The sequence below is a fragment of the Pelophylax lessonae genome (genome assembly GCF_965119305.1).
Source record: "Pelophylax lessonae genome assembly, chromosome: 3".
Lineage (NCBI taxonomy): Eukaryota > Metazoa > Chordata > Amphibia > Anura > Ranidae > Pelophylax > Pelophylax lessonae.
The window spans coordinates 349,623,461-349,636,892 of NC_138770.1; the positions used below are offsets into that span (position 1 = coordinate 349,623,461).

The window sequence follows — 13,432 nt, forward strand, 5'->3', positions numbered from 1 at the left end:
GATACACTGAATGTTTTCGTTCTGTCCTCCATTCACGCAGACACGGCAGTCCAAATTTCTACGGCAACTGGTGTTTTGGAGAAGCCCCTCTGTGTCCACAACTACAACCTTAGTATGGGAGGGGTGGACCTCAACGACCAGATGATGGCGCCATACTTAGTTGCCCATAAGGCCAGATGCTGGTACAAAAAAGGGTCTGTTTATTTATTGCAATTGGCTCTGCTGAACGCTTATGTGCTATACAAAGCGTCAGGTCGAAGTGGATTCTTCCTACAATTCCAGGAAGAGATCATCATAGCCTTCCAGTATCCAGGAGGTTCTGCGCCCCAACTTCCCTTACCAGATGCAGTGAGCCGGCTGCATGAGAGGCATTTTCTGTATGTCCTCCTGAGTACCCCTACCCACAGACGCCCACAAAGAAGATGTCGTGTCTGTAGGAAATGCGGATTTAGGCGTGACACCCGTACTTATTGTCCCTCCTGTCCTGGCCAACCTGGTCTCTGCATCGGGGAATGTTTCTATCGCTACCATACACTAGTGGAGTGTTAGTATAGGGTACAGCACGGCACAGTCTAGGGCACACTTACACAGGGTCTAAAAGATGTTTGATGGTGATCGCATTTTGAGAGACCCTAACCTGTAACGTTTTAAAGTTACAGAAAGAAAAGTGTAAAAAAAAAAAAAAAAAGTTACAAAAACAATTTAAAAAAATGAAATAAAATAAAAAAGCCAAAAATAGTTTAAGTCGTTTTATTGAGTTAATTTTCTGTTCTTACTTCTACTTCTACTTTTACTTGTTACTGTTTTTCATTGTTAACCATTTTTTACTTTTCAGATTCCAACATTCTATGCTATTATAATGTAATGTTTTATTTTGACTATTTTATTGTTAATCATTGTTTGCCTTGCAGGTACGCCCATCAGCTGCCACACTGATTTATATATTCTGACAGCAACAGCTTTTGCGCTCAGCATATATGAAAATCTACGTTGGCAGCACTGTAGGAGGTGATTTCACCACCGCAGTTTAAAAAAAAAGGCATACATGGCTTTCATCATGTATGCCCATCATTAGAAGTGGGTGGATGTTGGGCGGTCTAATGATGGGTATACCACACATTTTCTGGCAGAGATTTCTTCATTCACATTGATCGATGTGGTTGGAGGAATCTGTTAGGTTCTCTTTTTTTTCGTTCAGCCCATAGGCTGCATGAAAAAAATAAAACCTACAATATATGCCGAACGAGGACCAGCAATGGACTTTGAGTGGTTATACCAGGATGATGCCTGCAGATTTAGGCATTATCTTGGTATCATTTTTTACAGCCAGCGGTGGGCTTACATGTAAAAGTGATCCTAGCAGATAATTAGCTGCTAGACTGCTTTTACAAGCAGTGGGAGGGAACTCTCCCCCCTCCCGCCACCTGCTGTGGATTTTCTCGGGCTCTCCTGCCCCACTGGGTAACCCGAGAGTGCAGGCGGTGGTTCCATTATCTGACCCTAGAGCTGATTGAAGACAAGAATGGCTCCAATCATCTCTATGGCCTAAAATACTGGAAGCTACGAGCATTTCATGACTTCGGTTTTGCCAGATATAAACAGCGCCATTGGGAAATTGAGAAAGCATTTAATCACACCAGTCTTAGTGTGGTCAGATGCTTTAAGGGCAAAGGAGAGATCTAGAGTCTAATAGACCCCAATTTTTTTTAAAAAAGAGTACCTGTCACTACAGATTGCTATCATAGGAGATATTTAAATTCACTGTGATAACAATAAAAATTATAAAAAAAATGAGAGGGAAGGTAGCAAAATAACATAAAAAAGCAAAATAAATATTAAAAATAATAAATAAATTCAAGCACCCCCCCCCCCCCGTGCTTGTGTGCACAGGCGCATGCAAGCGTCAGTCTAGTGTCATATGTAAACAGCAATTGCAGCATGCATGTGAGGTATCCTCATGAACGCCAGGTCGAGGGCAGTAATTCTTATAGTAGACCTACTCTGTAAGTCTAAAGTGGTAACCTGTAAAGTTTTTTAAAGGCTTTTAAAAATGTACGTAGTTTGTTGCCGCTGCACGGGTGTGTGCAATTTTAAAGCATGTCATGTTTGGTATTTATGTATTCGGCATAAGATCATCTTTTAAATTTCACCAAACAATTAGAAAATATATAGTGCATTTGTGCATTAAATTTAAAAAAAAAGTGTTTTTTTCGCAAAAATTGCTTTTGGAAAATCTGTGTGCAAATACCGTGTGACAAAAAAAAATTGCAACATCCACCATTTTGTTCTGTAGGGCCTCTGATTTAAAAAAATATATAATGTTCGGGGTTCAAAGTAATTTTCTAGTAAAAAAATATATATATTTTTTCATGTAAACAAAAAGTGACAGAAAAGGCTTGGTCTTCAAGTGGTTAGAAGAGTGGGTGATGTGTGGCTAAGATTGAGCATAAAATGCCAGGACAGTTCAAACACCCCCAAATAACCCATTTTTGGAAAGTTTACACCCAAAGTTATTTGCTGAGAGGCATGTTGAGTCCATGGAGTATTTTTTTATTTTCCCAGAGGTTTGAGTTGTCACTAAATGATATATTGCTCACTCATGCCATGGGTATATGTGAAATGACACCCCAAAATACATTCTGCTGCTTCTCCTGAGTACACCACATGTGTAAGACTTTTTGGGAGCCTAGCTCCCCCGAAAATCAATCACCACCTTCAGGTTTTCTAATGGCGTAAATTGCTTATTTTACTTCCTCACTACCTATCACAGTTTCGGAGGCCCTGAAATTTCAAGATAGCACAAAACCCCCCCAAATGACCCCATTTTGCAAAGTAGATACTCCAAGCCATTTGCTGAGAGGCATGGTGAGTCCCTGGAATGTTTTATATTTTGCCACAATTTTCGGGAAACGTATTTATTTATTTATTTATTTTTTTACACAAAGTTGTCACTAAATGATATATTGCTCACACGTGCCATGGGTATATGTGAAATGACAGCCCAAAAACATTCTGATGCTTCTCCTGAGTATGGGGATACCCCATGTGTGAGACTTTTTGGCAGTCTAGCCACGTATAGGACCCCAAAATCCAATCACCACCTTCAGGCTTTCTAAGGGCGTAAATTGTTGATTTCACTCCTCACTACCTATCACTGTTTTGGAGGCCATGAAATGCCAAGATAGCACAACCCCCCCCCCCCCAAATGACCCCTATTTGAAAAGGAGACACCCCAAGTTATTTGCTAAGAGGCATGGGGAGTATTTTGCAGCTCTCATTTATTTTGGAAAATGAAGAAAAAAAAAGGAAAATGCATTTTCAGGAGAAGCAGCAGAATGTATTTTGGGGTGTCATTCCACATATACCCATGGCATGTGTGAGCAATTTATCTTTTAGTGACAACTTTGTGTTAAAAAAAAAAGTGTAATTTTCCCGAAACTTGTGGCAAAATATAAAATATTCCATGGACTCAACATGCCTCCCAGCAAATAGCTTGGGGTGTCTACTTTCCAAAAAACGGTCAATTGGGGGTTTTTGTGCTATCTTGACATTTCAGGGCCTCCGAAACCGTGAAAAGTAGTGAGAAAGTGAAATGAGCAATTTACGCTCTTTGAAATTCTGAAGGTGGTGATTGATTTTCGGGGGAGCTAGGCTCCCAAAAAGTCTCAAACATTTGGTATCCCTGTACTCAGGAGAAACACCAGAATGTATTTTGGGGTGTAATTACACATATACCCATGCCATGCGTGAGCAATATATCATTTCAATGACAACTTTGTGTAGAAAAAAAAACAACTTTTTTTTTTTAGTCATTTTTCAAACACCTGTGATAAAAAAATGGGCTCAACATGCCTCTCAGGAAATCCCTTAGGATGTCCACTTTCCAAAAAGGGGGAGTTATGGGTGGTTTTGTACTGCCCTGCCATTTTAGCACTTCAAGAAATGAGATAGGCAGTCAGAAAGTAAAAGCTGCGTAAATTACAGTATAGTAAATATAGTAAATTCCATAATTTGTAAACGCTATTTTGCGCAACCAATAAAAATACGCTTATTGAGATTTTTTTGTCAAAGACACGCAGCTAAATACATGTTGCCCAAATATATGACAAAAATTTAGTATATTGGATATTTTTTATACGAAAAAGTAGAAATTGTCATTTTTTTCTCAAAATTTTCGCTCATCATTTTTTATTAATATCGTAAAAAATGAAAAGCGCAGAGGTGATCAAATACCACCAAAAGAAAGCTCTATTTGTGGGGAATTTTGTTTGGGTACAGCATTGCATGACTGCGCAATTGTCAGTTAAAGTCACGCAGTGCCAAATTGAAAAAAGTTGCTTGGTCATTAGGGGGGCAAAGCCTTCTGGTCCAGAAGAGGTTATGCTGCAAAGGCAGCCAGATGGGTTTGTACACATACCAGACAAAAATGATCTGCCACCCTCCAACTCTGAAAAGTGATCCACCACAAATTGCTTTTCAGAAGGCCAGCAAGGTCTGCTGCTAATGTATTTAGCGCTATCCATGTAGAAGCTACATAGAATGGTTCCTATTTTTTACTTCAACCTTCTCAAGAACCTCAGACCCTTTGACACACCAGTGTACAAACATACAATATCACAAGAATTCATTAAAAGTAATACCTAATGCCAAATTGTAGTGCTATATTAAAAAAAAAAACAGGCATGGAACCAGGTAGTAAAAACAAGCCTCATCTATTGTCACTCAATATGGCTGATAACTGGGCAAGCACAAAAATGTATTAATAAATGATAATACCCCAATTTAGCATATGATTAACAGTAGGGACTAGGCATAAAATTACATTTGGCATCCAGATTACCATAAACAGTAGCAAGGCCACCTCAAGTGCAGCAGTGAGCAGTAGTAAAGTTGCATCTACCGAGTACTGGAACTATACTGCCAGAGCGCATTTATGGCACTAATGCTAGTCCTAAACCAACTGGATATGTACTGTCCAAATAAAAAAAAAGATGTTAGTGGATGGGGCAGGGGAACAAAGGGGGCTTGCAGAATAATTATTACGGAAGGGGCAGTCCTTTGAGATTTTCTTCTGCCAGATATTGTTGGGGCTCGTTAAGAGCATGGGTGCACTTAACAGTCGCTGTTAACCTGCATGCAGTATACATATGTATAGTACAGTTTGGGTAAAGTCTCAGCACAGATGCAGGGTATATTTGATTGAGATGCGATAAAGGTTTGGTATAATGAGGTATAGGGTTGTTATAGGTGCAGTCTAGGTTTAGAAACAGTGCAGTACATAGTGCAGTATTGGTGTGGTATGGATTGGGTACACTTGGTGTCATACTTTCAGTGGCTCAGGCCCTGCTAGCAGTATCAGCAATGAGTGAGTAACCCTTTACAAAACCCTGGGATGCTGTTGTAGAAGGGAAGCTCTCCAGTCTCTCCCCAAAAGCCCCCAGCGACCAGCAGTGGGAAGTAAAGGGTAAACGGATGCCCCAGAGTCCCTGAGGCATAGGTGCAGGTGTTGTGATGTGAGTGGTGCTGCCCTGCCCCCGGTTGTCTTCATTTTCAGTCTCAGGCTTAGATCTCTGCTGGTATGGTCTCCCGCTGGCAGAGGTGATCTCTATCTCACTCCCTCAGTGTCAAGAAAAAGATCTTTCCCAGGCAGTTAAATACAAATCATCTCTCCATTTTTCCTACTGCACAATGCCTATTGGGATCTGTAGTGTAAGGAGTCTATTTGCCCCATTATATGGCTGCCATCCTAAACTATAACTCCTAAGATTCTCAGCACTCCTGGATTTCCAGGAGATGGATGTCATGTAGAATTTTGGAGAGGGATGTTTGGAACAGTTTTTTTAGATCTGGCGCCTAGTTGAATCAGAATGCCCCTCATGTAGGCTTTCTGTGCATTCCACAGTGTAGTGGCAGATATATCAGGAGTATCGTTAGTAGAAAAGAAGGATTGTAGGTTTTTAGTCAAAAGTTATTATTCTCAGGGGATTGTACTATTGAGTTGTTGCACCACCAAGTGGATATCCTAGGGGAGATAGTACCTATTTGTAGCATATTGGTGATCGCTGTGTGATCAGACCAGGTAATATCATGTATGGCAGTGGAAGATGTCAATTGGAGAAGCCATTTGTCATCTACAAATAGGTCTATTCTTGAATAGGATTTGTGTCTGGAGGAAAAGAAAGTGAAATCTTTTCCATTGGCGTGTAAACAATGTCATGCATCATATAATTCTTCATTGCGCAGTAGGCCTTGTAGGGAAGGTGTCGGACCTCTGCCCAATGAAGTGGATTTAAGATAAGGTACAATATTAAAATCACCACTAGGGATGAGCTTCGAGTTTGTGTCGAACGTAAGTTTGACTAGAACATTGGCTGTTTGCTTGTTCGTCAAATGACAAACAAATGGGCTTCTTTGCGGGAACTTCGAGTTTCCGCATTATCATAGACTCTGAACATATGAATTCCAATAAATAAATCACTGGCTGGCTGGGGGACACAAACTCACAGCTCTCTCATTGCAAGCCTGGTATACCACTCTTAAGCCTGCTTAAGCTGAACACACTCTCCTTAACTTTTCTCATCCACTGTGTGTAGGGTGAGATAGGAGTTAGTTAGGCAGGGAAAGTGTGTTCAACCTAAGCGTTTACGGTGGCGTAGCTGGTAGAATACCAGGACTGCGATGGTTGTGGGTTCGATTCCCTTGGCCAGCGGGTGATTTATAAGTGGAATTTTATAATTAATACATTGCTATCAGGCAGAGAGATTTTTGCTTTTTACAGTTTGTTGAGATCAGATAGTGCAGTGTAAACCACAAAGTTTTATATAGACTTCAAAGGGGAAGTCTTTGAAGTCTGTGAGGACGAGCGCGTAGGGTACGGCGTGCTGACGTCACTACGCTGCCCCGCGGAACGGGCTACATGAGAACCGGCCGGCTTATGTTTTCTGCGTTTTTCCTGTTTGGAGATTGTAAGTGTTATTTTATTTTAATAGCGTGAATAAAGCTTGATGGTATTACACTATCCAGTCTTTTTCTCTCATATACCTCATATATTTGGATCATCCTGCCATTACTTCCTGTGACTGAGTGTATCTGGAGTATGGTGTCCCAATCCCTCTGAGCGGTCTGTGAGGATTTCACTCTATGCTTGTTTGGCTTTTACATCTGGTAAGGAGATTTGCTTGTCTTCTGTGTCAGCACCGTGGTGAATTAGCCCGACTGGATTTTTCCTCACTCCATCCTCCTTGGATACTCTCTGGGACTTTGGGACTTTTCATGAATTGGTTTATGAACGATATTTATGAACTGTTATTTATTGTGCTATCTATGCTTTGTATGTTTTCATTTACCAATGACGTTATGCTGAGGTACCATTCCATATGTATATCCAGCTGATGGGTTGTCTGACCCAACGTTTTGTCTGCTTCTAGTAGATAATCTTCTCTCATAATTATTCATATCACATCATTGTAGCGCAGCTTTTTTTCTCTGTTTTCATTTTGGTGTTGTCTTACCTGAAGCTGAAGCTTAGTATTTAGTTAGCGCGGTTATCCATCCCCTCTTGACTTGTTATCGACTATACAGGTCAGGATAATGAATCTACCTTCCGAGTCCAGGATGGATTCATGGAGGGTAAAGGAAATGGAGTCTCTTATTGCTAGCAGAATCCCTCTTTTTTTTCATGGAGGTGGAAGAAAGGAAGACACACGGGAAATTTGGTGTTGGCAAGGTGGGATGGCATTTTTCTGGAAGTGTGTTTCTTGTATTGTGAGTATATCCACTCTGTGGATCAAGGCTTCTTTCCATATGGATCTTCGCTTGAGGGAGAGAACGTTAAGTCCCATATGTAGTTAGGGGAGGAGTAGATTTTGACAAGAGTAGATGCGTAGTGTAGTGGATGGTGCCTAAACTTGGAAGGTCAACAGCGGAGAATTGACAGATCTTGGGTTGCAGAATATCGTGCAACCTTAGTATGGATAAGTCTTGTGGAGCTCCAGACTATCTAAGTTCAACATGTGTTCCAACGGGAACAAACTGTATAGGTAGCCCCTGTCAAGGAGCATAAAAAGAGAAGGCCCTGGGTGAAGGCTTTGAGCAGTGCTGCTACAATAATTGTAGGGGTGGGGGTACAGTGATGGGTACCCATTTAGCAGACCAGGGATTGCTTTCTTTGTAGATTAAGAAGCAATGATGTCATGAGACCTCTGATGGTGGTGGTTGTTGCTTCCGCGAGGTTGTCAACCAACTGTCTGGCAGTTTGTGTTTGGATGGGAAGCCAGAGCATGGTGGTGTTGCCGAGAATATGTCCTAAATTTTGAGTAGTGTAATTTCTTCCTCCAATGAGTATATGGTTTTAGATGACACTTCATTGGTGATCACTAGGCTAGCAGGGTATTTCCCCTTATAGGCAATGTTGTGGTTTCTTAGTGCCTTAGTGACGGTGATTAGATTATTACGTCTCTGCATAGGGAATTGGGAGAAGTCTGTAAAGACTTATATGCTTCTAAGTTTCTCAGGTAGCATATCCACTTACCGAAAGGCATCCAGCACTTTCTCTTTGACCTGGAAAAAGCGTACCCTGAGGAGCACATCTCGGGGGACTTCTGCTGGGATGTGTGAGGGCTTTGGAATATGGTGAATTCAGCTGTGAGAAAGACATCTCTCATGTAGTTTTGGCTGAGTAATAGAATCTGGGATGCCTCGCACTTTGAGGTTGTTCCGCCTGGATCTATCCTCTAAATCTGCAATATTAGATTTGATCCAATGTAACCCACTCTATCTCCCAGTTCCTGTTCTTCAGCTCTACATTAGTATAGCACTGAGAGTAAGTCAGCTTGCAGAGATGCTCTGACAGACAGTAGCATGTCTTTCAGTGTGGTGTCTGAGATTGGCTGTCTGCTGGTAGGAAGAGATGCTATGGAGTCTGCAGGGCCAGTGTCCATAACATGGTGAGTATGTAAATCACTCATCTCTGTCTCATCTGCAGCTCCATCCCTCCCTTCTGTGTCCGGTTGTGGCTTGGATTTGGCTGGGCTCCTGATAGATGGAGTGGATGACCCAGAGCCAGCATCTGCAGCTGCATAGTGATCTGATGCTGTGCCCTGTATTCTCTGTGTTCTGGCAACTAGAGCACCATCTTTGGGAGGAGCTGGACAGGTGCGGCCGCCATTTTAGTTTAGCCCTGTGGATGTGGCCTGCAAGTAACCAGTGAGTTTCTTCAGCATGAGGAAATCTCTGCATCTCTGGGGAATGGCGGCAGGTGCAGCCGATGTTTAGGCAACAGGCTGTGGTAGTAAATGTGGCCAGAGGTCTCTCAATCGGCAGCTGTCCCTGGTCTAGTTGTAGAGCTCTCAGCTCACGCGGCCATCAGTTACGGCAGTCGCCGCGCTCCCCCCCCCCCCTAGGAGCTATGATTCATTGCTAAGCGAAAACTCTCCTGACTTACGTGTAGACATAAAGGCCTATATTGCTACAGGATGAACACACACTAAAATTTCTTGAAAATATACATATAAAAAAAAAAAATCAGTATTTTCACTAATGCAACCTTGGTCATTAAATAAATACCTATGGGATGAAAGGCACCACAGTATCATTGTGTGTCATCTAATTGTTTAATACTATATACAGAAATTTAAATTGAAATGATTTTTCAAAAATAATTGCATTAAAAAATAATACTGCTCAACTTTTAAATAGTACATTTTCATAGTTAACACATTTCAGGGTTACAAAGAGAGTTTTCATATATCCTACTATGGACAAAAGTTGAATAAGATAATAAAGGATAAAGAAGATAATCATATATCTCATTGTAATAATAATTTTATTTTCAAAGGACCCACGTGGAAACTTACTTGAGCAGTGGATGGAAGAGGAAACTGAATTAGGAGTTGTATCAAAGAGTTTTCAGTTAAGTGACAACCCGCCACTTGGAGACTGGTCAATAAAAGTAAAATTACAAGTGAGTATAGTACAGATAAATTCACAATGCTTCTTCAACTGATCTGTGTAAATATGAGTGTCGTGCTGGGCTTTACATTGTATTAACATTATTACAAGGACTTGCTAAAAAAGGTGCATTAAAAAGTAAGCCTACAACATTTATTTTTTATATAATATTTGGATGGAAACATGTGGCTTTAATCTCCCTGCTATAGTCAGTAGCAGTAGGAGATGGGTTACAACATAACCAACCTTAAGCCGCATTAAAGAATGGGAACCAAAACTTCTAGCAGGATATCTTCCCTATGGTTAGTAAAAGTGTAAAGGAGCCATTAAACTCCTCTGATGAATTGAGCCTATAATTTGCACATACTGAGCAAAGTATAATGGAAGTTAAGTATTATGTGCCTATGTTCCTTGCACTCTCTACCACTCTGATCAACTGCAAGGTCGCTTGTCTTCTTTTGTAAGTTTTGAACTCTAATTACACATATTATGAATGATACCACACTCCCATGTGACAGGTGGAGTGCTAAGGAATTATTGAGGAAATGTCCATTCAAAGTAAAGGCATCTCTCTAGCCTTGGAGAAGATGTGTACTCTGATTGGGTCACATGGACTGGAGACCATGGTGCATAGTTTTTGCTGCCTAGCTGCTTTGCACAGTGAAGTACTGCTAAGAGCATGTATGTTGAAAAACTCCAGAACTTTAGAGGCTTTTGCCTCTAAAATGTATGTACAGTATGTTAAGCCCCTTAGCAGGATTCCCTATGATATATGACTCTTTGCTGCAGCTCTAGCGCTTGTGGTGTGGAGGAGATTGGGCACTGGGGGACCTGAAGGAGGAGAGGATCAGATGAAGCATTCTTTCCTCTCCAGATGATAGCAGTCTAGTAACCAGCCAGCGTTTCGGTAGCTCCCACTGGTTACACAGTATAGATGCGGCCGGCAGTCGTGGGGTTTGGCTCCAGCAGGCAGGGGGTTAACCCCTCTACAAAGAGTCCTGAGTAGAGCTAAACAACTCTCAACATTTTCCAAAAAATGCTCGTAATATAAAGAATGAAGCTGCTGTGACTATTGAAATATTATGAATAGAAAGTTGGGGAATTTTGTAAACTCTAATTAGGCTTTTTTTGTACAAGGTGTCACCTTCTACTGATCTATAAGCTCTGTGTCACTTCCTACTGATCTCTGAGCTCTGGGTCACTTCCTACTAATCACTGATCTCTGCATTACTTCCTACTGATCTTTGAACTCTGTGTCACTTGCTAACGATCACTAATCACTGACTTCTGTGCCACTTACTGCTGACCTGAGAACTCTGCATCACTTACTACTGATCCCTGACCTGTGTGTCACTTATTACTTATCCCTGACTTCTGTGTCACTTACTATTTATCTCTGAACTCTGCCTCACTTTCTACTGATCCATGATCTGCATCACTTACTACTGACTTGTGAACTCTGCATCACATACTACTGATCTATGAACTCTGCGTCACTTACTAGTGATCTCTGAACTCTGTGTCACTCACTTCTGATCTCTGCTTCCCTTTTAGCAACAACAAGAATTCAGCACAAAAAAAAACTGCAACTATTTGCTGTTGCACACTATCTTTTTCTTGCTCAAGAGGGCCCAACTTATGATCCTGCACACAGGCCCGCTGCTTGCATAAAATGCCCCCTGACTAAATTAAAGAAATCTATGTACATATGTACATTTTAGGGCTGCCAATCATAAATGTAGCACTATCCTCAAAGAAGCTGCTGATAGATTTGGGTCTTCTGCTCTTTCCTCTGCCCTAAACAGAGCCCCACTCCTGCTGACATGATCAAAATACCTTGGCTAGGAAAGATACATACTAATTGTGATAAAAATGAACAGGTTGTATTGGTAGCAATAAAATGGTAAGGCAACGCAACAGTTTAGAGATTATGACAGATACAGTGAATCAACACAGTAACAATACCGCACAGTCAAATACCCTTTTAAAGTATGGCCGTCTATGTCCTGTAGGACCAAGGTCCTAAATAATAGCCCTCTGAATGGGAGATCACTCTCCAAGTGGGATGTGTATGCATAAACCAGCAAATAAACTGGCTACCTCACTTGTAGTCCCTCAGGAGAGTCTAGGTTTAAAGCTGAGAATCTGTAAGACCACCTGCAAACCAGTATTGCTAACAGGATAAAGTCTGAGTTTGAAAACTGGGGCCTGAGTTTGAAAAAGTCTGAAAATTGGCTCCCTTTAAAATGTAGAATGAACAGGATAGTTACCTTGTAAGATGCAAAGTTGTTGGCACAGGTCACTTCAAGAGATGAGGTTGTTGGCACAGGTCACTTCAAGAGATGAGGTCGTTGGCACAGTTGCCTTTAGGAGATGAGGTTGTTGATACAGTTCGCTTTAAGATATAGAATTGTTGGCAAGGATCACTTTAGGAAGGTGACTGTGTAGGCATGGTTCACTTTAAGATGTAAGTTTGGACTTAAACAGCAAAACCACCTTCTTTAAAATACCGAAGTTGATGCAGGCACATGGAAAAGATTCTGCCTAGCAGGGAGAAAGGGGTTAACTCCATTCAGCAACCTTGGGGCAGTGATCATGATGGAAGGGATGGCAGTTTGCAGCAATAAAGGGCACTGGTGTATTTGTCTCTGATAAAGGCCAATGCTGCAGAACATTTTTAACCTTGAAAAACTTGACTGGCAACAAACTAACTAACTGGTAGCAATGATGCGTGGGTCAGCAATCTTCTTTCTCAGTCCTTATGCAACAATCAGAGAAGTAATGTCCGTCCTGCGATAGGGGCCCCCTTTACCTAAAGATGAGGCTGTGGTGGCTGCGACTCACGCACTCCTGCAGCTAAAAGGTCTCCCTGGAGCAGCCCTCTCTACATGATGTTCCGCTTAACAGTCTTCTTCTCAGCTTTCCCAGCTACTCTGCACACTGCGGTCCAACCCGGTCCCCTCCATAACAGCAGGGCTTGGCACAAACTCTCTAACACTCTTTCCACTTGCAAAATCTCTCTCCAACTTTCCCTGTGTCTTCCCAGGCTTTTCCTTTTATATCCTCCTGCCCCTTGGTTATTGCTCATGAGCTCTGTAGTTTAACTTCAGCTTTACTGTGAGGAAAGTTCTGTTTTCAGCCTTCAATTCCCAGAAGTCTCTGAACACCTGTATTAAGGCTATGACAAGTAAAAGTGCAGAATTCTTGTGGATGAATAAAGTTCTGCATTCTCTGTGACAATTCATAGTGTTACATAAATAAATAGCAGTAAATCTTAAGTGTCCCCTAAAAGGCTACCTGTGGTAAAAAGACAAGTACAATCAATAGCATTTTTGAAGAAAGGGTATGTAGTTAAGGAGCTATGACATGCTACAAAATACATAATTATTTTGTTAATAGACCATTGATTTTAATTGTTTTAATTAACATTGGCAATGGAAGAAAACAACAGGAAGACCATATGAAATCTGTAATTTGTCAACTA

At 41.3% G+C, this 13,432-nt stretch overlaps 1 protein-coding gene across 1 annotated transcript in view; it reads left to right on the plus strand.

The window, feature by feature from the left end:
• LOC309549497 (CD109 antigen-like) overlaps nucleotides 1–13,432 on the plus strand; it is a 356,480-nt gene that overhangs the window by 70,362 nt on the left and 272,686 nt on the right. The window contains exon 6 of the mRNA XM_082249831.1: nucleotides 9,836–9,961. Coding sequence (XP_082105957.1) covers nucleotides 9,836–9,961 — 126 coding nt within the window. The remainder of the gene's footprint in view (nucleotides 1–9,835; nucleotides 9,962–13,432) is intronic.